This window comes from Oreochromis niloticus, linkage group LG1 (assembly GCF_001858045.2).
Source record: "Oreochromis niloticus isolate F11D_XX linkage group LG1, O_niloticus_UMD_NMBU, whole genome shotgun sequence".
NCBI classification, from domain to species: Eukaryota; Metazoa; Chordata; class Actinopteri; order Cichliformes; family Cichlidae; genus Oreochromis; species Oreochromis niloticus.
This window is the reverse complement of record NC_031965.2, coordinates 21,043,269-21,069,264: the sequence shown is the minus strand read 5'-3', so window position 1 is coordinate 21,069,264 and position 25,996 is coordinate 21,043,269. Positions and strand designations below refer to the sequence as shown.

Here is a 25,996-nt window from a genome sequence, read left to right as displayed (position 1 = left end):
ACTTGTGTACCCATATATTGTGAATGTGTGTCTTTTGTATCGATATGGCAAGAATTTCTGAAGGTTGTAACACAGAGGTTTGGCCTGCCTTGGATCTGAGTAAACAAATGCCAATGTTGCACACACACACACACGCAGCAAATCTGCATTGTCATTGCAGAAAAGTGGACAGTGCAAGACAAAAGCAGATTCAATTGCATACCAACATTACTATATGTTCTGAAATCTAGCATAAATCTAACATAATCTAACAGAAATGTTTCATAACTTGTATAATGTCGCCTTCATGCTGCATGAATGCGTGTAGTTTAATTGAGATCTTCTTTCAACACATTTAAAGCTGGATTAAGGTAGGCCCAGTTTATTCTCCCTCCATCCTACGCTTAGGAGAAACGTTTAAAAACGATTTTGCCAGACTTTATTCCATTAAATGGCGCAGTAACTAAATTAACTCTCAGTTACAGATTGCTTTATCTGATATTTTGTTGCTACTTATTTCATTAAAAGAGGGGTGTTTTGGTAACAATATACCAAATGATACAACTATTATTTTCTGAAACATAATCCTATGTTTCATCAGAAAACAATCTACATGAAGTCAGTGTGGAAAAACAAATACTAGGAATACCTTAATTTGTGTTAAGAAGGCATCCAAATAATAAACTAAAACTAATAAAAGTTGTGTCCTCCTCTCATAGCCAAGCAATAGTTTTACACCAGAAGCATGAAATAAAAACCCAACTAGAACTTAAAGTAAATACATTTATTACAGTTAGCAGCAAGTTTAACAGAAAATTAATTGCAAGAGAGTAAAAATGTCCCAATTAAAGCCAGATATATAAAAGTTAGTTATTTGTTGTTGTTTTTTTAAATATATATTGGGTAATGATGATTTGATAGTTGTTCACATGGTTAGAAACAGAAAGGAAGATTTTTACACCTTCATATGTTTACTAGAAGAGTGGTTCAGTTAGGCTTTAAATATGGCAGAGAAATGGGAAATACAATTTGTAGAGAATTTGTGGCATGGATAATTATCCACACAGTTTTCAAATTGCAGAACAAATCAAGTGTGCACCACCTTTTACTGGTCTGACAGGTCTGAGCAAAATGACTCGTGACAATTAAAATGACATCCTGTTTACCAGGATGCCCTGAGAGACATCAGAAGAAAGAGAACCACTGCGCAGTAAACAACTGGTATAGACGGAGGTATGACTTACATCTCCCGACAAAGCCTTTAAGTAAGATGGTAACAAAGAAAACACACATTTGTGACCCTTGTCTCAACCAAAACACAAGAAAGCATCTTTAATTGTTGCTGAAAAGTTAGCAGTTTGACTAACAGAATTAAAATCAGGCAGCAATTGTAAATAACAAAGAACATCTATTTTGGTTTCTCCTTTAGTCTAAAAAATGGGAGAGGAAATATAGAAAAATATATGTTCAAAAAGTAATAGATCTACATTTAAAAAGGTTTATTAGCTGCATAGCAGTTTCAGAGAAAAATCTTTTCTGCATCTGTGTCGAACAACATAAATGCAATGGGTACTTCAGTACAAACAAGTCAGATATGACACAAATTGCACAACACATGAATCCACCACAACCTCATTTATCTGGTCACTGTTGTCGAGCACTTAAAGTGCACTCAAAGTGTTATGGCTTGAAACATTCTATTTAATGAGGACTAACCATCACTGGTGGGGCAAGTGGGATGTTAAACAAGCACCAGTGGTAAAACGACAATCTGACTGTTCCTACAACATCTCGTTAAGGCACGTGTACAATCGTTATGGGTGTTTTAAGCAGTGTTTATGGAAAAAAAATAAAATGTGTGTGACTCTGCTGACATAATATTAATAGGTAATAATAAAAGAAAACCACATCTTGTTCTACTGAAAACAAAAATTAAATAAAATGAGAAAAAACATGAGAACTTTTTTTTTTGGAAACAAAACAAAAACAACAACCTCCCTCTTCTTTTCCATACACGACGGTGTAAATGTGCGAAACACACTCATATCTGATCAACAATTACACATAATATACATAATTGAGGAAAACAATTACCCCCCCCAAAAAAAAAGGAATCCCCTCCCCCATATGTGTACCTTTCACTGTGGCTCAAAATGAGACTTTTACAACCGTGATGCACATTTGTTATATTCATTGTAAAAATACTGTTGCCCTGTCTTTAAGTATTTGGTCACATGGGACCTTCGGTCTAATTACAAACCATAAATAAACATGTGACATCAGCTTAACGTTGTAGCTACAACTTCTGCAAGTCACAGGAGGAACTGTGCACAGAAATATCCATTGCAAGGTGCCTGTATCAGCATGTGTGCGTGTCTCTTTGGGGGGTGGCTGCCAAATCACAATCGGTGTCATTCACGAAGTTAGAAACACAGCTCTGATTACAATTTGGAGAGTAACCAACACACAAATAAATTACATATACTTCTCTGAAAAAAGGCACAAGTACTAAACTGATAAAAAACAAAACAAAAAAAACAAAGTAGTAGTATCTACAAACAAAAGGAAATTAAATCATAAATACTCAACACTGGAAATATTAGTTATTAAACAATGTCACAAATTGAAGAAAGCCAATCTCAGAAAGCTCTTTTCTCCAAAGACCGGTTTTCTTCAGGAGTCGGGTCCCTTTAAAAACCACTCCAACTCTTCCAACTGACGCACTGTAGCTCCACACATTACATTAGTCAAGTTTACAGCGTCTCCATCCTAGCATATAAAATGTAACGGCGTTGATGTATTTCTGACAAACTATACACAGAAAACACGGCAACAACGAGGCGTAAAACAGAGCCGATTCTATCAGAGACCAGCCCCTTGTTCGTGCACACACTTTAAAGGGAAACTAGACATGACATTGAGGGGAAAAGCGTGAACAGTAGAACAATGTCTAACAATAAAATCTGTAAATTCTGTAAAGGAAGAAAAAAAAAAATCTACGCTGATCGTAAAGCTAAAATGCAAGTCTGTAAAAAGAGAATAAAAACTCATGAGCCATAAAACTGGCCTTCCATCATTCCTGGATTCATTCAGAGCAAGATTTGAGTCCAACTTTGGTCCAGAGGTTACTGGCCAACTGCTTACGGCGACATGAAGTCTGTAAAAACTGTACAATATCCATTTACAAGAAAACATAAGTATCGGGCTCTGTTCGTGCATGTTAATACACTATCCTGGATGAGATGTGCAGTAGCATTAATGAATGTTGCTGCTTTTTCAACATTCACTGAATCAATCACATTAATAACCTGCTGGAAAGGCTTTTTTTTAAAAAAAAAAAAAGAAAGAATACTACTCCTGTTCATGCGTGCCTGCCGCAGAATGACACCACCAAAATGACACTAAAGCACACAATGATCTAACCCTCATCATAAAAAATATAATATATATATTCTATATATAATATATTCTGCTCTAGGTGCATGTAGATATATGAGATATAGGTCATCTGAAGTTACATCACCTGCATTAAAATGTTAAATGCTTAAAGTTTTTCCTGATTTGTCCAGTTTTCCAGCACGGCTTTCAGGAATCTAATAAGTTTTAGCTTTTTCTGTGAATGAACACTGACAGTTGTAACACGGATGTCAAAAAGACACACTGTTATAAAACATTTTTGTTATACAGTAACTAATTTGGACACATTTAGCGATACTGGCTTAAATCAGACTCTCGTGGTAATTTGTTTTTATGATCCATATTCATATTCACTGTAAACAATGCAGAAGAGGCAGCTTCAGGCAAACTTGCTGCCTCCTGTGGGCTTTACTGTTCTCTAATGGACCGGCATCATTAAAGTGATGGGGTTTTTTTTGTTTTTGTTTTTGTTTTTTAAATGCCTTAAATTGTGTCACGCCTTCATTACAAAGCCTGTACACTGTGGTGGATACTGCAAAGTATTTCATACTCAAAAAGACACTGATCAGCCACAACATTAAAACCCATCTTCCTAATATTGCATGGGTCCCCCAAAACACCTCTGACGAAGTCCTGATCTCTGGTGGCGAGGATCCTTCGGGACTTGGTGGGTAGTAAATTGAGGACTCCGTAGACCAGGCTTGTTCCAGCTCAAACTGTCGATGCTTGACCGGGATCTGGGAAGCATGACGTTCCTTGAGCTGTATTTACGCTGGTCAAACAACAGGTCCAGTTATATCCTCATGAATGCCAGGAACCAAGTTCTTCCAGCAGGGCGATAAACAGGATTAAACTATTGAAGGTTTTATTATTGTGGCTGACTGGTGTGTGTTTCACATCTGCACTGACCATCACACTGACAAACTTTGCTTGAACTACAAATATTTTAGTTTATAGTCATCAGTCTACTCAACTGGCCTTGACAAGACTGATTTGCAGCAAAACATAACACATAAAAGTATAGTATACCTAGTGAGCATCTGAGCTTCCATCATCAATGAAACCAAAGTCACTTTGTGACAAAGACAACTAAAGCGGATTTATTTACATTATCGGGTGCAAGCTTGCTGCTACAACAATGACATATTATGCACCCACAAACATAAAAACTTAATCGTGATGTTACATAAGATTAGTGTGTATTCGTTTTTACAGCTCGTCCTTTGTCTCTCATTTCTCTGCCTGCTCCAGCCTTCTTTCACACTTTCTACACTGTTGGATCACATGACTCAACAGAAGCTACCTACCAGGGGTGTCAAACATGAGGGCAGAGGAGCCAATTCAGCCCACTAGAAGACTTTAACAAACTGTAAAACTTGCACAATCTTTGGCCTCTTCAGTCTGTTGGGTTTTTTAATAGCAGTAGTTAAAAGTAATTAAAAATCATCCAACTAATGAGAGTGGCTGTCTAAACCAACTCCCTCTTGAAAAAGAAATAACCCATGGCCTGTCACGCCACACTGAAGTTAAACCAAAAACATCTCAGACTGTTGGTTTTTGTTTTCTTTTTGAAAAATGGAGGATTCATTAACTTAAGTTTTTTAAACTTTTTAAAGTTGAAGTTCAGTAATTCAACTACCCTAACACCCACTGAAATGAAATCAAACTGATTTCATGTGGTCCTTGAACTAAAACGAGTTTGACACCCCTTCAACCCCTACATACCGCACTCCTCTCACTGTGTCACACAATCCATGCTCCATGCAACCAAAATACAAAAGTTTTTAAAAAAGTAAAAAGAAAAAAAATAAATAAATAACGTGATTTGTGAAGACACCACAAGAACTAAAAGATACCGCAAATAACATTAGTGAAATTCTACTTACAGATAGAAATCTAACAAATTCCAAGGTTTGCTGGTTAGTGTCTTTGCAGAGGACTAAATTCAACATCTTTCAAAGTTTCACGGAAGTTTCCTTCTCTGGAGTCCATTGCCATTTTCAGCCATTCAGTCATTGAGTTAGAGACGTTTGCGTTTCGTTTCTTTTAGTTATCCAAATATTAATTTGTCCACTTTATCTTCATGGTCACTATAAAATCTTTAGCTCATCTTAACTGTTGTTTCCTAACACACCCTTAAAAGAAGACCAAATCATATGCATATAGTTCAGAAAAAAAAAAAAAAACATTAGGTGACCAGAAATAAACACATTACTGAGGGTTAATTTTAAAGGTTTAACCTACATAAAATTCCTAAGAGACAATATTTGGACCTACAAATTTTTACAATCTTTCCACATATAAAACTTTTTAAAGAAAGAAAAAGTTATAAACCTGCATTAAAATTAGTAGGAACGAGTTATGTTGCTGCCCGGCTCCTGCAGGCTGACCAGCAGATCGTCAATCTTCTCCATGTTCTGAGAGGCAGACATGGTGTTCGGCACAGTACCAGACTGAGAGAGGGACTGGCTGAGCAGGGACTGGATGTGCACTTCACTCTCTCTCTGGTTCTGACCAGACTGGCTGATTGCTATTATCTGATCTGACAGCGTGTTTCCAGGAGTTTCCATCAACTGGCCGCATTCTGCAAGGAAGGAACAGAAAGGGCTTCATGACTCAACAGAAACCATATTCAAGAAAATAACAAACCACAGGCCCTTGAACAAAGTAAGTAATAATAATCTGTTCACTGCTTATGCTTTGGTCATATATTTGACTGACAAGTGGACACAGCCACTACTTTACTGTCAATAATGATTCCTCACAATCCAGTTTTGACTGTACTCAATTCTTGCCAATTTGCAACCTATAAATACGACTTAAAAATTGTATTGTATTTTTTTTTCCCTTTATTGGACAATTAAGGGATGGGGATAAAAAAACAACAACTTTACAAATATGTTAAAGATGAACATTGATAAAAAATAAAAAGGATACATTCTAACACAGACATGTGAAATTTAATCTGAAGTAACTAATTTTTGTCACTTGAGGGCAGCAGAAACAAGTAGTGAAACAGAGAGATACAGTCTATGCCAGGGGTAGGCAACTCCAGGCCTCGAGTGCTGGTGTCCTGCAGGTTTTAGATGTGTCCTTGATCCAACACAGCCTGGAGTTGCCTACCCCTGGTCTATGCAATGAACACATTAACGTTCTATCACCAAGATGATGTGGTGAAAATACTGAGCAGATACAAAGCAATGCTCAGTAGTCAGAGTTGTGAGTCTGATCACTCGACGAAGCTCCTTTTCAGCTCTGCTAAATAATGAAGAAAAAAAAAAAATTGGCTTTTTGACTATGTAATACTCCTTTAGGTTTATCAGCTAATTACTAACTGTATCTTTTCTTACCATAAACAACTGCTTGCTGCGTCTGGAAACAACTCTAATGAGAGCAACCAGAGTGAACGAAAAGAGCAAAGCTGTGAACGCTAAAATCAGAACAATGAGCCAAAACTGCTGTCGGACAGCTGAGTGATAATCTTGTTCCTCACTTCTCACTTTGTGTCATTTCAACAGTTTGAACAACGTGCACTTGCCTAATAAATTCCTTACCGTTCTGGATACCAAAAAGGAAGAGGCCAGCTTGTTGAGGCTGGCTGGATTGATTGACGCTCCCACTGACAGCTGTTTGAAACAGAGACCCTGGCTGTTGAACAGGGGAGGATGTAGTTGTCTGGAGGTTTGCCACGCCATTCTGGGAGGCAAACACGGCTGATTGTGCAAGCTCCTGAGCGGCCAGACCCCCCTGCAGAGAGGCCATAGTGGACTGAGGCATGAAGAGACCCACAGGCTGCTCCTCTCTGTTGCTGCTGTTCCCCAGCTGCATAGGTTGTTGCTCCTGAAACATGGCTTGCTGTGGTGGTTCACCAGGGTTCCCTAAGGTCATGGGTTCTGGGCGATCTTGCTGGGTTACCGTCACCATGTTGGCTTGAGAAAAGGGCAGAGGGGTGTTTTGGGGCTCTTGAGAAACTAGACTGTTGTTGGTCAAAGGAGGCATCTGGCCTTGGTTACTGAAAAGGATGCTAGAGCCCTGGTCTGGTGTGGGAAGGGTGTTGCTGCAAAACAGCAAGCCAGCCTGCTGTTGCTGCTGCTGCTGGCCTGGAGAAAGTGAATTTGTAGATGAATGTGGGGAGATGCTCTGAAACAGGGTGGCCTGTTGGGCTGGCTGTGTGTGGTGTTGAGGCTGAGATGGTTGCTCCTGCTCCATGGGGCTTCTCTGCTGGATGGGGGAGATCTGGGTCTGAAATACTGACTGTGGCTCAGGGGAAGAGGATTGTAAAGCGCTAAGGAAGGCCAGCTGCTGCTGCTGTTGTTGCTGTTGTTGCTGCTGCTGTTGCTGGGAACTATTGGTTGAAAGCTGATTGGACAGAGAGGTCTGGGGGAGGAAAAGTCCAGAGGATGAGGCTTGCTGATCTGGAGACTGTAGCACTGTCATGGTGCTTTGGAAGAGTGCAGCCTGGACCTGTTCCTGGGAGGCTTTTTGAAACAGCGCCCCCTGTGGATCCTGCGTTTCTGCCAGAGTGCTGGGATTGTGAAACATCGGTGGTGAAGAGTGAGAGGGGGTCTGCTGGAGGAAGTTGGTCTGGATAGAAAGAAGATCATTTGCCTGCTGAAAAAGAGCTGCTTGCTGTTGCTGCTGCTGCTGTTGCTGCTGCTGCTGTTGTTGCTGTTGCTGGTCCGGCTGAAAAAGCGACCCCTGGTTAGTCACCACACCTGGCGATGAGACCTGAAGCTCTCCATTCTTGGCCTGGGATGCATCCTGAAACATGGCACAGTGCATCTGAATCTGTGACTGAAACAGCTGCTGCTGCAGATTCTCCATAACCTGCTGCTGCTGTTGCTGCTGCTGAATTTGCTGTTTTTGGATCTGCTGCTGATGCTGGATGTGTTGCTGCTGCTGTTTGGTTATAGGGTTGTCAGATTGAAGTGATAAGTTACAGTATCCTTTGGCTTTTAGTTGTCTCACTGCTTCTTCCAGCTGGGCTACTTCATCTGGAGGAAAGAGTGGCAGCTGCTGCGGTTGAGATGCAGGTTCCCCACACAACCTTCCCACAGCTCCAGAACTGACACCTGGCCTCTCTTGCCTGAGGCCATCTCTGGTCTCCAGGAGGAACTGCTGTGATCCTTGTTGAAGCAGAGAGTCTGCAGGCACAGAGAACGAGCTGCCCGCAACAATGTCCTGCTTCTGGATGGTGCTTAAGGGCTCAGTGCTGGTAAAAACAGGAGCCTGGCCTTTGTCAGGATCACCTGCAGGCTGAGACAGGTTGCTGGAGAATACTCTGTTTTTATTTAGATGTCCTGCCGTCATATCAGAGTTCTGCTGGGCTGGACGCAGATCACCAGTCTGCTGGTAACCCACAAAACAGAATACAAAAGATGTGCTTCACTTTGCTTTTCAGTTATGCATCACTGTTATTCTCTTTTTCAAAACATATTTCCACAAAGAATACTACCTTTATGCTTTATTTCAGGGACAATGAAACATGAATGGATTGAAAGACTTGACTTTAAAACAAATTATGAAAGCAAGATAAGATAAAAGCTTCACCTTAAATACTCCTGAAGACTGAAGGTTGCTTGTCACCTCCATTGGAGTGACATCTTCTCTCTTCACTAAAGACAACAAAGGCATCAGGGATCCATCCACAACTGTATGAGTAGCAAGGATTATATTACATCTTTTTCCATGTATTCACTTAACTATATATAGGAAACCTTGGTGGCTTTGTTAAAAAATTTGAAATAAATAAAAAAAATAACCTTTAATTTGCTCATCAAAAGAACACGTCTTCACTGGAGAAGGCAACTCTTTCTTCACGGGAACATCGAGTGTTGCTGCAAGTGTCAGCAAAACGACAAAAATTGATGCAAAATGTCAGCACAGCAAAAATGTTACTTAAGTAAAGCTACATATGATGTGACGGACAGCTAATTAATGCTAGCAACTAAATTTTAGTTTAGTTACTTTGTCACACCTTTCAGTGTTTTACTCAGAAGACTTCAAGGATATCAAATTAACTAGTAAAGAGACAATTTAAAAGGTAATGACTGCTAAAACTAACAATGACAATATATTGATATACTCAAAGGTTTAAGGCCCAATCACACAGGCCAATAGACTGGTTTGCGAACCCCTGGCAACCATCGGTCACCAGGAAAAGAATGTGTATGCCTCAAGGCCAAACACCTAGAGAATGAAATTTGGCCTGTGTGTCTGGGGCGTTAAATACAATACAGCTTTTTTTCAAACTAGGTTGATCTGCTTTGGTACCAGTCAGTAAATCTAATCAGCCATGTGTGAGAAATGACCCAGTAATCTGAAGGCTACATGCAAGGTTACCACAGTCTCGATTACATTTTCATGGTCATCTTTCTATCAGCTGATTGTAAAAAGGACACACTTTATGTGAATTAGTGTGAAACGGATTCAAACCTACCTGGATCTGGGGTGTAAGTAAATGGCTGAACGTCATGGGATCTCCCAGCATTGGTCACCACGTAGATTCCTACACACACTTTAGATGTGATGGCTTGGTTCTGGTAGGGAGGAACCTTCACTATCAGGTGATTCTTTGGGATGATAAAGAATCTGTTATAGAGATTTCTATGACACATCTGACGTCACAGTGAAATCAAATATAAATGGGCAATATATCATGTTTCTTACTCTCGCTGTAGACGATGGATTTGCAGCTACCAGATATTGATATTATTTTACTATTAATATTTATCCTACATGCAGCCCTCCCATTTATCCAGGCTTGGGACCAGCACTATGAGTCCACTAGCATTCCAGCCTTGACCCTGGGATCTGATTGTGTCTGAGGTGGATGTGTTAGCCACTAACATGCAGCCATGTCAACTAAATATCAATGACAGTAGCACTTCCAGCTACCAGCAGCTGGTGGCGGTAAAACTTGGCTCAATAATGAAGAAGCACAGAAGGCCATTAACCAACCAAAGTAATGCCAAATTATCTTTCAAATTATCAAAGCATGGTTAGCCGAGTTGGTTCATTCAATCATGTTTATTCAGCACAACTTCAGATAACTGTAAAACTGGTTTATGAGAGAGTGTCAAGGTCTTAGCAAAATGTGAATACTTTCATTTGGCAGCTGCAGATTCATCGCTCTGGTCATTTCGTTTAACAAGAGCAAAGGTTCAGACTGGACTGTTGAGACACACTCAGTAATAGCCTCTAAGATGGAGTGTAATTAGGTCAGAACACAATGAGACTACTCAAACCTTTGAACAGCAGCCATTTAAGATGATTACATCTAAAGCCACTTACCAGTCTGAAATGGCTGCATCTATCTACTGAGCTCATTAGCCATTACCATAATTGTTTGGCACAAAAAAGATCAAAAATAAATAAAAAAAACACACCTGGTGAAAAAGCTCCATGTCAATTTCAGCCTCTGCCTTCCATGACTTCTCATCTGAAACACAGAAAAGATGTAAAGTGTCAACCAGGGAAATGACCTCACCTATAATGACCATGCAAAACAAAGGTTTACTACTGACCAGAGGCATTCTCGTGAAATATGACTTTGGTGTCTTTAAGAAAGTTTTTTCCAATGATGAAGACCTCCTCTCCACCCCTCACTGAACAGCTGTGCAGTGACTTCTTCAGTATTTCAGGCACTCCTGCTGGCTGGGCTGTAAACACAGCAGATACACGTCATGCATTTACGTTTTTAAAGTTTTCTTTATACACGCAACCCAGGCAGAAATAAAATGACATCTAACAGTAACAGCAAAGAAATTCATGCTGAAACGACTGAAACAGTGATTCAAAAAACTAACATGAAAACATAGAAGTGCAGTAGATTGGCAGCTTTGTTTTGCCTTTTCAAATTAAAACTTTCAATAAATTTAAATATTTCAAAGATATTTCATCAAAATAGAAAAACTGATCACCAAGTATTGAGAAAACTGTTTAACATACACTTTACCTTCAACATTGATTTTGTTGGGCATTGTCTACTGTACACCACACCCATATCCACACACGCACATGTGTGGACACACACACTCCCATTTCTGACTTCAAAGGATATTATTAACCATGTCAACCTTAAACATAGCCATTACTTTCTCAGATCTAACCCAATCTTATAACTACCTCGTCGGGTCACGAGTTACAGCCTCCATAACATGACTGTATAAACAGATTTAAGTCCCCACGATATGAGTAATATCCGCCCCCACACATGCACACGTACAGACATGCACACACACTAAGATGCCAAGCAGGATTACTGTTTTTTCTTGTTTTGTGGAAAGATATTTCCCTGGGTTGTATGCTGGCTCCATGTAAACAATAGAAGTTCACACACCTATTGTTTCGTCCTTGGCCTCTCTTTCTCCCCTGCCACTCTCAGAGCAAATTCTCTCAAATCCACTGACACAGATATTTTCTTATGGCCCTAAGCGTCTTTCCTGTTTATGAAACCAACCACACCTTTGTACTGTAGGCATTATTAAACAACTAAGTCTAATGGGATCTTTGTCTACTTCCTCTCCAAATGTTGACATCAGAAGACAATAGTCTCCTGACCTCTGACTCTAAAAATGGAGAAACAGGAGCTGAAAAAAAAAGTTCAATTTACAGTATTATAGTCATTATTAACAAACATGTTACAGGTCAGCTACTCATTTTTGCACAGTTAACCTGTCATAACTACATGAATATAGTAAACAGTACCTTGTAATTAAACCTTGCTGGGTAATTTTCTGCATAAAGTTTTTCTTAAGTGGTTTAACTAATATACCGACTTCACAACACAGTATTTCTAGTAAAACAGTGAAATTATGAGAAAAATAACTTACTACACAGGATTGGAGATGAGGGAGTCTGTAGTGTAAGCACTGAACCATCTGGACGGGGGATGTTGACCCGAAACACGAGCCGAGCACGTGTGCTCTTCTTCTTTGATCCGGCCACCCCAATGCGAGCCTCTACATCAGCGTTGCGGAGCTTCAGGATCCCAACACAGTCCACCCTGCAGTGAGGTGCAGTGTTAACTTGGGTTTAACTTGCTCTCAAGAGGATTTTGTCAATTATAAGGAAATGTTCTCAATTGGACTAACGACTATCACTAAAACGACACAATTTCAGTTTTAAGAAAAGCACGTACGCTAGGGTCATGTTGGAGCTTGGATCCAGGGACACTTCGATAACAGTTGTGCCTTCAATATCAACCTCCTTGCAGGCTGTGGTGTTGCGACCAGTAACCCTGCAGGCTTGGTAAAACCCATGAGGCTTCACGCGGCCGGCATCGGTGCCAACGAACACCTGCAAAACCACTGGCTCGTTCCCTCCCTCCAACTGTGCAAGGCAAAAAGAGATGAGGAATCACATAACGCTCCTGGTAGATCTGCTGTGTCATAACATTTTCATACAAAACTATGGAGACTAATGAGCTCCAAGTTTACACTATTCCATCATGTAATGCCCAATCAGTTCTGTGCATTCAGCTGAACTTGTGCATCTTCACTTACTTGACCAAGTGATGGTGTCAATGTCTCAATGCTCAAGTACATTGTTGGCTTAATTTATTATTAGGTTCTGCTTTCAGATGCAAAGACGGTCAGCTTTTGTTCTTTATGGCTTTGGTGATTGTTTTATTAGTTATGATTTACCTGTCATTCCTGGGCTCTGGCTGCCTTGTGGCCATCTCCAGAAGCTGGGCAAATTAATGATCAAACACAAAACAATGTGCCTGTTCTGGCTCATGTCTGGTTTTTGTCTGCTTTTGAAGTTGGTTAACTACAGTTATAGCTTCAGTCTCAGCGAGTTCATAAAATTTAATTCCTTTTTCATCAAGCTACAGCTCCTTAGAGCTTTGGTCCCCGTTTCCACACATGAACTCAAGTGAAAGTTGGATTCCTGATAACCGATGGACAGTTGGAAGGAGCTGATTTCCTCATCCAACTTCCTCGTTTGTGAACAGCAGTGAGAACTAACAGTCTCGTGAAATATTACAGACTCTGACAATTTGTTTCATCCTCCCAAGGACGTAGATATCCACTTGAACACAAGTGGAACACTTCACAAAACCACTGTCAGTGAACACAGTCCAGACCCCTCACTTGGAGAAAACATTTGATGTATGTAAACACAAGAGGCCTATCTGTTAGGAGGCTCAAATGAAAATTGAGGGAGCATTTTGCTTTCAAAATGACAGCAAGTTTAATACAGTATTGTTAAAAAATAGAGCCCATTTTTTTTAAACTTCTTTGGAAAATGTTGCCAGTAATAAATTCAATATCAGCAAATACTTTGACCCTAAGCTAAAGTTAAACACAGGGATGCTAAAGCAGTAGAATTTCAACATTAACTACAGAGAGGGTTTACTCTTACCTTTACAGTAGGAAAGCCCTGCTGAGTGCGGTCCTTCACTGATCCTCTGCTGCCTTCAGTCAGATAGCGGGCTCGGTGTTGTGTCTCAGGCTGGACGAGGATCTTCAACTCTTTCCCCTCACTCTTTTGTGGGAACTGCATCGAGAGAGTTCCTCCTTTCTGATTAGTAGTCCTAGGTTCATCAGAGCTGCAGCAAAGACCGATTTGACAGAGACACGAGCAGATGATCTCCAATTCTAATGTTTTCATGTAGCCTATGATGGATTAAAAAGTCTTCAACTTAATCCATGCAAATGTTTGCAGCAATGTTAGGTTCAGAACCCCAGTTAAGAAAAAAAGAAAAAAAGAAAAAAAAAGAACCCTAACAGTATTATATATCTGTATGCAATTGGCTGGGGTTTGCTGCAGTACATAGCTCTCAGTCACAACAGTGAAACTGCTCTGAAGTTGCCATGGTGCTCTAAGCAATACAGAGTTAAGAGGGTCTCCATCAACCAAACATTTTCTATCCCCAGCTCCTAAAACGTTCAGCCTTATCTGTTTATTTAATCTGCTCTGCTTATCCTAGGTCTTTGAGAGGGGCTCTGTGATTCACTGTGGCTGACCATTGTTTGTACTTCAGTATCCTGCCCCTCCCTCCCCTCTGATCTAACCGCTCTCCTTCAGTCAAAGTGTGGTGGGAAATTTAGAGCCAGATCAGTTTGGTAAAGATTTCCATCTGTCGGTGTGTGTCAACGTGTCATTTCTTGATACCACCTCTTCCTACAATGACGATGAGGGCTGAGCAAATTATTAAGACGGGTCTTTAAAGCTATAGTCAGAGAAAGGCTGAGTACCCAAGTAACTACTAAAGGGCTGGTGCAACTATCAAAGGAAACTATTAAATGAACAAAAAGTTAGCTAACATGTGAGTCAACAATGTCCTAAATTAATGTGTTTTCTTTACTTACTTAATGTAACATAATTTATTTCAAAATCAATTCTATTCATATAGTGCCAAATCACAATAACAGTTGCCTCAAGGTGCTACAATAGTACAGAAAAAAAACATAGAAAACCCCAGCAATGATATGACTTTCATGAGCAATCGCTTTGGCAACAGTGGGAAGGGAAAACTACCTTTTATCAGGAAGAAACCACTGGAAATATTTTTGACAACTCCATGAAATGTAGAGAGGCATGTGACAAATTTCTGGTGATCATAATACAAAAAGTACAAACCTTCCTTTATGTCCTCCCTTGCTGTCAGGGCCTAGCTGCGACAGGACAAAGTGTGGGCCTTTGGCACTGTCTGCATCAAACACATCCATGCTGCCCTCCCCTGGTGGCACCGTCTTGGGGCCAGGCCTTTGACGAGGGGTACGTTTGCGGGACTTCCGTGGCACCTCTGTGTTGTCATTGTAAGACAACGTGCTCGTCACACTGAAGTTGGACAGAGATTCATCCATCCAGATGCTGTTACTTTGCTCTGTATCCTGGGTCCTGTCATCTTGGCAGGACATTCGGCTGTCATCGAACAAATCTTCTGGAGGTGGCGAGATGTTCAGTACGGTGCGACGCTTTGATGGGGTCAGTGGGTGATGCAGTGCGCCTTCCTGGGTTGTTACACCTTTTCCTCCTGCTAGCTCGCCGCTGCCCCTGCCGGTACCATTTCCACGTTCTGCTCCAGCAGCCTCTGGTACCACTTTGGTACTCCTGGTGTCGTCTGGATCAACATTACTGGCTTTAACTGGTTTCTGGTCATTGGTTAGATTACTGGAATGCATGGTGGAGCTGGAAGAGGTGGAAAAAGCACTGCGAGGGCCTTCCATGGTCAGAGAAGAGGCATCTATAGTGCAAATAATTAGATAGTTAATAAAGGCATCTCAACTAATGTTGGCTAGTAGTCCCAATTAAACAGCAAAATAGTTTTTTTGTCCTCTTTCATTTTTTTGCTGATTTTATTAAGATTTTTTTTATATGTTGTCATCCAAAAAAGAAACTGTGTTGTTACTAGATCTTACATATAAATGTGCATGTGATTCTGATGAAGCTGTAAATGTGGAGTATTTGTAGCAGAGTGGTGTTATGTCAAGAAGACTAAAAACAAAGACAAAAGTTGAGCAGGCCACTATATTTTATTTCAATGTCTTGTAATCAACTTCAAAAACAAACAAAAATTCATTATTGCTAGCATTTTGTGCATGCTCAAATAAAAATCTGGACAAATGATAATACTGTACAATATGAGGCATGCCAATTATGGGAACTTTTCGTTTATTTATATCTTGCTTTCTATCAGTGTTCATTTTGGGGACTGAGCATAGCCGCTGAGACAAAATAAACAAGCTTCTGACCTAGGAAGCAGAGAACTGCAGACCATTTTCTGCATATAAAATGCAGACACTCCCTGCTTCAAAGGGAACTTCCTGGAATATAAAAATGAGACAGCGAATAAGCAATAAAAGCTGAACAGTAAAAAAACTTATTCAGATTTTATTAAAAAGAAGAGAAATAAGAAATCAATAGAACAGGGAAATTTGTTTGGCAAAAATAATGTTGCTTCAACATGCTTATATACACTGATCAGCCATAACATTGAAACCACCAACATAACAAGGAATACAATGGTAAATGTCAGGGGGGTGGGACACGTTAGGCAGCAAGTTCTCTGAGCCGACGTGTTAGAAGTGAAGGAAATGGGCAAGCACAAGGAACTGAGTGATTTAATACAGTGGCCATCCTGTCCCATGTCTCTGGTATAATGTGCACATAGGCACCAGAACCGGATCATGAGTCCTCTTGACGGCTGGGTGCGTGCACCTCTTTCACCTGGTAACAGCAGGACGCACTATGGACAAAAAAAGGCAAGCCACCAGAGGCAGTGTGACGCTCCAGACAATGCTAGCACCTAACAATCTTGTGTATTGTTACGTTGATGCACATCACCTATCTAAACACTGGGGGAGACCATGCAAACACATTCACTGCATTTCAGCTTCCACCAGGAGAATTGACACTGCAAACGTGCTCCGGAATGGTTTGAGAAGCATAAATAGATCAAGGTGTGGCCTGAAAATTCCCCACATCACAATCTCAGTGAAGAAGGATATGAAAAAATAAATAAATAAATAAAATAAAAAAAAAATAGCGTGATCTACAGATCACAACAACGAAGGCTCTGCTGCTAACATCTTGGTGCCTGGAGGACACCTTTAGAGGTTTTGCAGAGCTATCGTATTTGGCAAGCGGTTTTAATGTTGTGGCTGGTTGGTGCACACTGTTATTTCAAAAGCATTTAAAAGAGTTTAAAATGAACTATATAAAGAGTGCGGAAAAAGGGTGGTTAAATGGCAGATTGGAAACAAGGAGTTAGACTGGTCTTGACATTGTTGACATTTGGATGAATCACTGGTTTAAAAGAAAAAAACAAAATCAAAAAACAGTTGGAAGAAAAAAAGAGCGCATGAAGATAGTGTCATTTTGAGCAAGTATCAAGAGACAAAAAAAAACACATGATCAGAAACCAAAATACAGAATTGGCAACAAACAAATGAGAGCAAATGCTTAAATTAAATACTTCAAACAACAAATTATTCCTCCAAACAACCAGGAAAACATCAAAACTATGGCTGTTTCTCGCAGGACATCATGCACAAATTGCTCGATAGTAGTCACCCATATTGGACGTGAGACAACCACATGTCACGCTGGGGGGGGGGGGGGGGGGGCTATTCCTTGACTGGCTGGTGAGGTGAAATCAGTCAGAAAGAGGCTGATTCGCCAAAAACCTCTCTGGGATTGCATTGTTCACTATCAGATTGCAGTGGCTGCCTGTAGCTTGCATGGACGATGCAGACTTGTCTTCAGATGCTCGCTAACTACTTAAGTGAAATTTATTTGCATAGCCCTCTTCAGACACCAGATGATTCAGAATGCTTTACAGAGTGATAGAAAGAGACATTTAAACCTTTTAAACATATCCCGTTATGACCCATGACAAGTCAATCGTAGGAATATAAAAGCAATAATCAGGAGTTAAAACTGGAGTTGTAACCAATCTTCACAGATGTCTCCCTACTTTTATCTGGAACACTAACATCTACTACAGATGTAACAGGCAGCTGGATTTGCAGTGACAAACTGTAGGAAAACTTGAAAAAGTGTAACGAAAATGAAAAACGTTCACTTTCTGAGCAAAAAGTTTTACCCCAGCATTGGAGCCAAAACATTTCAAAAGGTCTCCATTTCTGGTTGGTTTTGCACTTTTCAGAGTTTTACTACCGCTTTTAGAACACCCGGTGAGTGTCTGTAAAAAAGATTGTGTGTGTTCCATGCAAACTTTAGGCGACCACGGCAATCTGTCACCAACCAAACCAAGTGCAAGGTGGTTTATGCCAAAATTTCACAAGTGATGGGAAAAGACCATGGGATTTTTAGCTGGCCTGTGTGACTGGGATCTTATTCACTTGACCTAATATTGTCACATGTCCAAAATGGTAGACAATTAAATGTCACATGGTTAGCAGTCACGTGACTGCAAAACCTCAATAAGCAAAAATCTATTAATGATGTATTTGGTCTACATGCATTCCTTGTGGAAGCAGTGACCTAGGACGGGTATAAATAATCAAAAGTCGGCAGGAAAACATTTATAAAAACCAAAAAGGGGGTAGAAAGCTTTGGATCAGGCAATGAGAAGAACCTACCATAAAGTCTGTATCATAGCAGTCTGCACTGTCAAATTCCCATGCATGCAAAAGTATCACAACGGACTTGATTTTGGAGTCTGGAGCTCCTGGACTTTCTGAGTCTACCTTGCTTGCATTATTACCCTTTACTGTTCATCTCTCCTCAACTAACTATTGGAACAGTCATTTAAAAGTCACAGGTCAGCTGAAGTATTTGAATAACTACAAGTATCAAGTGAACATAGAGCACAAAGATAAAACGTCAAAGGTAAATTCATTTTTATTTTATTTATTTTTTTTTTAAATCAGTGACACAACGCTTTGTTTTGTTGTTCATTTTTAGAAGCACATGCTGAGATTTTGAATTAATCTCTAGAATCATTGCAAAACTCTCGTGTGTTCATTTCCACCATGAAACCATAAACCCAAGTGCAACAATGGCGGGTAAAAGATATGCTTATCTTCACACATTCAACAATCTGTGGCTCACTGAAAAAGTATTTTTCACCCTCCAAACATTTCAATCAGGATCTAAATCTGGAGCTCTCAACAAGCTAACAGTCCTCAAAAAAACATGGGTAACTTTTACTTGTGCAGGAAATAGTCATTAGCTGTTAATTTATGCTGGACTTCCGTGTTGGTCTATTAATAAGATTTTCTTCTGTAAATAATAGCTCCACCTTGGAACTGCAGAATGGTCAACAAGGTGATTACAGCCATTCAAAGCTTCTTAATTCTCTGGAAAAAAAAGGCTAAGAAAAAAAAAATGGGTAAGTAGATTTAGTCTGTGGGGTAATGAATAACAGGCCTTTGCCGGGGCCTCATATTCGTATGGTCTGCAATCGTTCTACTTTCCAGTTTTATTAACATTACGCACTAGTATCATTGTCTTAAAACATGTGCATGAACCATATTTCTAAACTGTTGCTACAAGAGACCACAACATATAGTACATAGCAACATGTGAGTACAGGCAGCAAGCTATGTTCAGCTGCCATTAACTTCCCTCACCAGCCTTTTATTATTGTTTTTTTTTTTTCCCTTCACGTGAGAATCACAGAGGAGCACGATGGTTGCCTGACTGGCTTTCTTGCCAGATGCAGGTGTTTGTTTGCCTGAAGGTACAGACTGTAACATGAGTTGTACTTTTTTCAGGGTGGGGCATGATCAGTCCTGCTTGCAGAGGAGAAATAAGGATAAGAGAAGCAGGATCCTACCTGATGCTATAGAAGCTGAAGGGAGAGGCCCTGCCTCTCCGCCGCTCTTTTGACTCATGACTTTTGGGCTTTGCTGAGTGGATGAAGGCAACTGCAGCTCTCTGGGAAGAAGGTCATACACTGACTCTGTTGTGAAAGGAGGGGGGAACCAATAAAAGCGACAGTAAGGTGACAGATTTACAGGATCTCAACAGCTTTTGTTGAGCACCAACAAATGTGTCAGCTCCATGACCGAGTTGTAAACGGGAAACCTGAAAGTGATGAAACTTTTTTGGTTTTGGCTCATACGTTCTTCTGAAATTATCTAATTACACAGCAATGTCATATCACCACTCTTACACAATTATAAAGAACCACCATGACCTTGTTGGCAATGACTCCAACACAATGACAAACAAATACCCATGATACAAAGCTAGGGCTATTGGAACAATGCACTGGAACATATTTCACCATCAGTTCAGATGCCAAACGAGTCTTCACCTTTTCACTAAAGCCAAAGCCTGCCGCAGGCCGCAAGTATGAATAATCATGCCACACCTTTCACCCAATTTGCTGACAGACTAAAAATTCAAGGGGAATTCAAAGCTATATAATGTGACTAACAGTAGATGGAAAATGTATGTAAAGAATCTTTGCATATCAGAAAAGCAGCATCATAGTTTTTAAAAGATTTACTAATTTATCACTTATCTTCTAATGTCACAACAGACAGATAAAAATAGCATAGCTGCAGCCAATGCAAAGATCTTATCCAATTTCCCACATTCTTCTTGCTTGTCAAAGCCTGACGGCTGCATTAGCTATAATGCAACACGCTACTAACAGTCCAGCCAGAGATTCAGGTGTGTTCTGTTATACTACCTAAGGCACTAATGTTGCCTCGGGTTAATGGCTGTAAACAGAGATGATAGGTGGCTACAGGGGTCATGGAAGTTCACTCTCTTTTAACACCTCTCCCATTTTCAACTAGCAACTTGTAGTGCTTAAATGACCTCATTTGAGGTAATTTAGCACATTCCTTACTGACACAGGAGCCTTTATCCACCATGCTTTCACATATAAGCAACAGCACTCCAACACTGTATTGTAACATGAAAAAAATGACGCCATCATTGAAGTTCATCATTAAAGTTGCTGCAAAATACGAATAATAATAAAAATCAGGAAAGGCAAGAAGATAAAGAAGAAACTGGAAAGACATCTAACGTGTCAGCTAAAGATGAGAGAATCACTACAGTCATGAAAAAAAAAAACAAAAAAAAAAACAAGTGCGAAAATGCCAAGAAATTAGGTTGTGAATGATGACATCCATCAAGGATGAAATGATGCCCATTTTCACTCAAGATTGTGTGTGAAATATCTGGAACTTTTAAAAATTTCTCAAAGTATGTTTCATAAAGGTGGGAGGTGAATTAAACCATCATTATTTTCAATATAAAGACATTTGTTTACATTTCCGAGACAGCAGGACTTTGATTATTTGTGCTCACAGTCTGAGGCAGTTCATTTGTTTGCAGCACACAAACAAATTCAGGTAAGAAAATTTGTGAGTGAAACTTTTGTACGCACAGTTTAAGCACAGATTTGTGTGTATGCACTTTGTGCATACACCCATTGCCCCCTACTATACAGCATCCAAAGCTGAAAGCTGCATATTTTCTCAGAGGCTCGGTAGAATCATATCATATCTGAAGTAGTTAGTCAAGACTAAGAGTAAACTTCTGGGAAAACTCAAACCACATGGGGAAAAAAAAAAAAAAAAAAAAAACTCACACAGGTTGACAAGACACTTAAGACAATCAAATGCTGTAGCATGCAAAATAAATAGCAGATCTCATTACACACCAAAAACAGGGTCATACAAAGCCTTTTTCTCTCCTCTCTGTGCCCCCTTCTGGGGCAACAGGACATGGAGAAGGGAGAAAGCCTTGGGTCAACAGCATGACAACACTTTTACTAGCAGCCTGATTCATCATCCAAATATTATGGTATGAACTTAGAGCGGCCATTACAGTCGCCTGACTCTCTTCTCTGCCAACTGCCAGCTTTAATTACTTGCAGCTGAGTCCCAGGGTTTGGTGTGTATATCAGATACGTAACCCTCCCATTGTTACCACTCGCTGTGTACAATAGACAAACCTGGGACATACTGAAACCAGCCCATGCCTCTTCATTCCCAAAGCCCTCCAGTCTCTTACAGCTCGGTTTAGAAGAGCAGGGAATGCTGGTTCCCAGAAAGAGGCTTAAAAGTGGACCCAACAAACTCCTAACTCCCAGTGAACCACACATACACAGAGGATTCTAGTGTGGTTTTCCTGGGGTTTAAAAAAAAATAAATTTTTTTGGCTTCGTTCTCCAAACAAAACTCAGAGACACACACACACACGCATGCATGCACACAAACATATCCCACCACTGCCACAAAAACACTTTCTCTGCCCCTGCATTTACACTTTTAACTTCTTGGGCCTCACTGACTGCACATGCAGCAACATGTGCTCTCAGTGAGAAGCCCTTCCAGTACACAGATTGCCAACCACACAGACAGAAAATATGTACTCTTCTCTCACAGCAGTAGTGTCGAATCACTGGCTGGCCTGTTCAAAGTGTTTCCACAGTCCCTTGGACATTTTTTTTTCTAAAGGGCTGAATGAAAATTCTTATTTTCCTGCATGCTGGTTTCCTGACATACAGACAGAGTGTAGTTCTTTATTTACACGTGACAACACACTGTCCCTTTCACTCTGAAGATTAAAAAAAAATAAAAATAAAGCCTTGCTAACTGGGCAATAAACTGTACAGCCTCACACACCACGTGATGTTTTGATTTTACCTTAAGACTACAGCGATGTTGTGCAGTCCACTGACCACAGAGGAAAACCTTTCATTTTCTGTGATAATCATAACAACCAGAATAATTCACACTGACACATGTGGTTAGTTTTGATCAGTAGCACTCATGCTAACAATGCACTGAAATATGTGTGTATAAAAACTGAACTGACTCACAGCTAAACTAACAAACCACACACACACTCACAATCTGAGTTTCACATCAGTAATTCTGCACAGACTCATAAACATATCACAAGGCATGATGAGTATGTGGCAAGTAGTGCAGACTTAAGATGAAAAAAAAGAAGAAGAAAGAACTCACCATGTGAATGGTAGGACTTACAATCCCATTCATTTCCCTCACATTCCTCCTGCTTGCTCTTACTAGCCCTGGCACCTTGGGCGTGGCACTGGTTTTTTTAGCTGAGTGACTGATTTAACTCACTTCTGTCCCCCTCCTCCACTCCACCTACCTCTCTCCCTGTCTTGTTTACTGTGCTCCAGACCCTTTGCTGTAGTGCATCCTGCTCAACAGGTTAGTGGTATTGTCATGTGGAATCCTGTCATGCAGAAACCAAGCAGTAGTGCAACCTACTTGCTAAAAAATTTCAGGCTGCACAGACTTTGTGGGATTTCACAAAATGCAATGAGGAGCACAAGCTAATCGACGGGCACCTGCAGCAAACCATCTACAGCAACCCTGAAATGTTTACAGCCGACCTACATGTAGGCTACCAGGGACTCCATAGCAACAGAGATTGAGAGACAACTCTTTTGAGTGTTTGTCTCGCTTCTGAGCCAACATGGAGAAATTAGAAAATAAGCAGTATTATCAAGGCATAAATGAATACAGGCTTATACCCGAGCAATGACGTACGAACGCATATAAATAAAAATCAGTATGTGGCTTCAGTTTATAAAACCGTACTAAAATCTCACTCCATGTTATTGTTACCACCCACTACTAATAGATAACAGCAATGACCCAGTTTTATACTTACACTGGACATTTTAAAGAAGCTAAAAAAGGCAACATGGTAGCTAATACTTTATAAAAGGTAATTATTTGTACCTTGTGGTGACTATTTCTTGAAACCAGCAATAGTCATCTTTAAAATGTTAGCTTATATTTCAAGACTGAGATTTATGTTTTTACATTTACATTATCAGAAGATTAAGGTGTGAAAACTTAGTTTTACAGCAACGCAAACCACAGGATGAAAAATAAATACCAAAAACTTGACCCCAAAAGCCTCTTGGCATGTTGAGCAAAACTTGTCACACACCTATGCACAATATCAATGTAGTATGTCAGCATATATATGCAGGAATGACGCACGAGTAGACAAGTGCTCGCGCATAAGTGAAATAATTTTGCAGGGTTTCCTTCTGCAGTAATTACATAGGAAAAGTCACATGAGCCCAAAATAATACCACCAACAAGCATTGGTTTGATACATGACCGTATACGTAGTGCATCTGTCGCATTGCATACAGGTCATTGGTATTAAATAACCCAAAAATCAAAGTTGTATTTTAACCAAATTCTGCTGCACCTAGCTACATTCAGATTTGAATAACAAATTAAGTAGTTCAATTAATTTTTCCATTTTTTCTTTATGGCTGCAGCCCATAGAAAGGAATGTTGTGTTACAATCGCTTCTCCGCTGTTTTCATTAACCTCTCTGACAAGCCCACCATTTTTCTCTTGTCATAATCCTGATGCTGTGAAGGCATGTCCGGACAAAGCATTTTGACAGGCTGCCACCACCACTTACTTGTGTACAGCATAAGCCAATGTATTCATACTCTTCAATGCTACAATGTATTTGTCCATAAACTTCTCAGAACTCTTGGTTAGTGCCACGTATTTAAGGAAAAAAAAAAAATTACAGAGAAGGTAGTACCTGGCTAATTGAGTAATCATGAATACGACAACCACCCCACCCAGTATTAAACCACTTTCCCACGAATATTAGAACATACTATTTTATTTCATACATCACCACTGGGAAAAAAATTGGCATATTTTCCAATTTCATTTTTGCCAGCATATGAAATCGAATACCCTACTAATACAAGTAATGATACTTATACTTATGACTGCACTTAACCACATATTGCATTTGGGAAAAGAAAAGAAAAAAAAAAAAAAAAAAATCACAACACCATCATCATTGTGTTTGGCAGTTTACCTGATGAAGAAACTCACAAGACTTACCAAACCACAAGAAGAAACTATTTGTGAAACAACAGTTGTTGCATGTGTGTTTTATGGAGTAATACTAAGCTACAGTCCTGTGAAAAACTAAGTACACCCTCACTGCTTCCATTGGAATTAAGATAAGTAGTAGCCAGGTGCTGACAATCAAATGCACTTGGTTAACTGATCATCAGAAACTGTGAGCACCTTTTTTAAAGCACAAGTTGTAGCAGGTTTTAGGTCTGGAGCATTCAGATGTGTGTTAACAAAATAAGAGGGGGGGGGGGGGGGGGGGGACAACAAGAAAGGATGTCAGCAATGATCTTAGAGAAACAACTGTTGCTGGCCATCAATCTGGGAAGGGAGGTTTCCAAATAATTTAGGCCATTTTTCTCCAGTTTGACCACAAGTGGAAAGCGTTCTTTGAACAGATGAAACTGAAGAGGAGATTTTTGGCCATAATGCACAGCTCCATGTTTGGCGAAAACCAAACAACATATCAGAACAAACACCTCATACCAACTGTCAAGCACGGTGGTGGAGGTTGATGATTTGGGCTTGGCAGAACTTGCAGTCAACCACAAACTCTTCTGTATAGTATATAGTATTCTAGAGTAAAAATGAGGCCATCGGTTCGCCAGCTAAAGCTTGGCAGAAAATGGGTTATGCAACAGGACAATGATCCCATGCACAGCAGCAAATCTGCAACAGAATGATGGAAAAAGGAAAGAATCAATGTGGTCCAAAGTCCAGACCTGAACCACATTGAAATGCTGTGCCAGGACCCGACAAGGACTGTGGAAAACGAAAGTAAACAAACCTCAACGAATTTAAGTTGTAAAAATAAGTGCGCCAAAATTCCGACATAGTGACATGAAAGACTGGCAATCTTCCAGAAAATGATTGCTTTATGTTATTGTTGCTAAAGGTGCATCTTAAAGCTACTGAATCACAAGGTGCACTAAGTTTTTCACAAGGCTGCATAATGCATGTAAAGTGCAAAGTGTACAGTGACATATGTAAAGACGCTTTCACACTTACCTGAGTTTGCATGAGATTACATGGAACATAAACCAACTTTTCTCACTTTAACCGTAACTACTTTGTACCCATCTAACTCTTAAAAAACATTGCTTTTACCCAAATACTTAAAAAGATCTCAACTGCTTACAAAGTTATCATCTTTCCTCTCAATAGAAATGTAAATTCCCCAACTTTTGTTTTGTTTTGCTTCAGTGTATATTGGAAAAGTTGGCCTAAAAAGGAAAAAAATCCAAGTACAAATTTAGAATGTGTGTTTTTAA

At 39.9% G+C, this 25,996-nt stretch overlaps 1 protein-coding gene across 7 annotated transcripts in view; it reads right to left on the bottom strand.

The window, feature by feature from the left end:
- Nucleotides 1-748: 748 nt before the first annotated feature.
- Nucleotides 749-25,996, bottom strand: part of nfat5b (nuclear factor of activated T cells 5b) — a 37,949-nt gene continuing 12,701 nt past the window's right edge. The window contains exons 1-13 of one of the 7 annotated variants that reach the window (XM_013269710.3): nucleotides 19,652-19,779; nucleotides 16,101-16,172; nucleotides 14,986-15,592; nucleotides 13,765-13,951; nucleotides 12,539-12,729; nucleotides 12,231-12,403; nucleotides 10,923-11,057; nucleotides 10,785-10,837; nucleotides 9,836-9,968; nucleotides 9,159-9,233; nucleotides 8,947-9,047; nucleotides 6,951-8,745; nucleotides 749-5,980 (exon numbers count right to left, since the gene is read on the bottom strand). In XM_013269710.3, coding sequence (XP_013125164.1) covers nucleotides 5,742-5,980; nucleotides 6,951-8,745; nucleotides 8,947-9,047; nucleotides 9,159-9,233; nucleotides 9,836-9,968; nucleotides 10,785-10,837; nucleotides 10,923-11,057; nucleotides 12,231-12,403; nucleotides 12,539-12,729; nucleotides 13,765-13,951; nucleotides 14,986-15,575 — 3,672 coding nt within the window. In that variant the 5' untranslated portion in view covers nucleotides 15,576-15,592; nucleotides 16,101-16,172; nucleotides 19,652-19,779 and the 3' untranslated portion in view covers nucleotides 749-5,741. Of the gene's footprint in view, nucleotides 5,981-6,950; nucleotides 8,746-8,946; nucleotides 9,048-9,158; nucleotides 9,234-9,835; nucleotides 9,969-10,784; nucleotides 10,838-10,922; nucleotides 11,058-12,230; nucleotides 12,404-12,538; nucleotides 12,730-13,764; nucleotides 13,952-14,985; nucleotides 15,593-16,100; nucleotides 16,173-19,651; nucleotides 19,780-25,996 lie in introns of those variants that run through there. The other 6 variants (XM_005467028.4, XM_005467029.4, XM_005467030.4 and 3 more) reach the window with 6 other exon arrangements.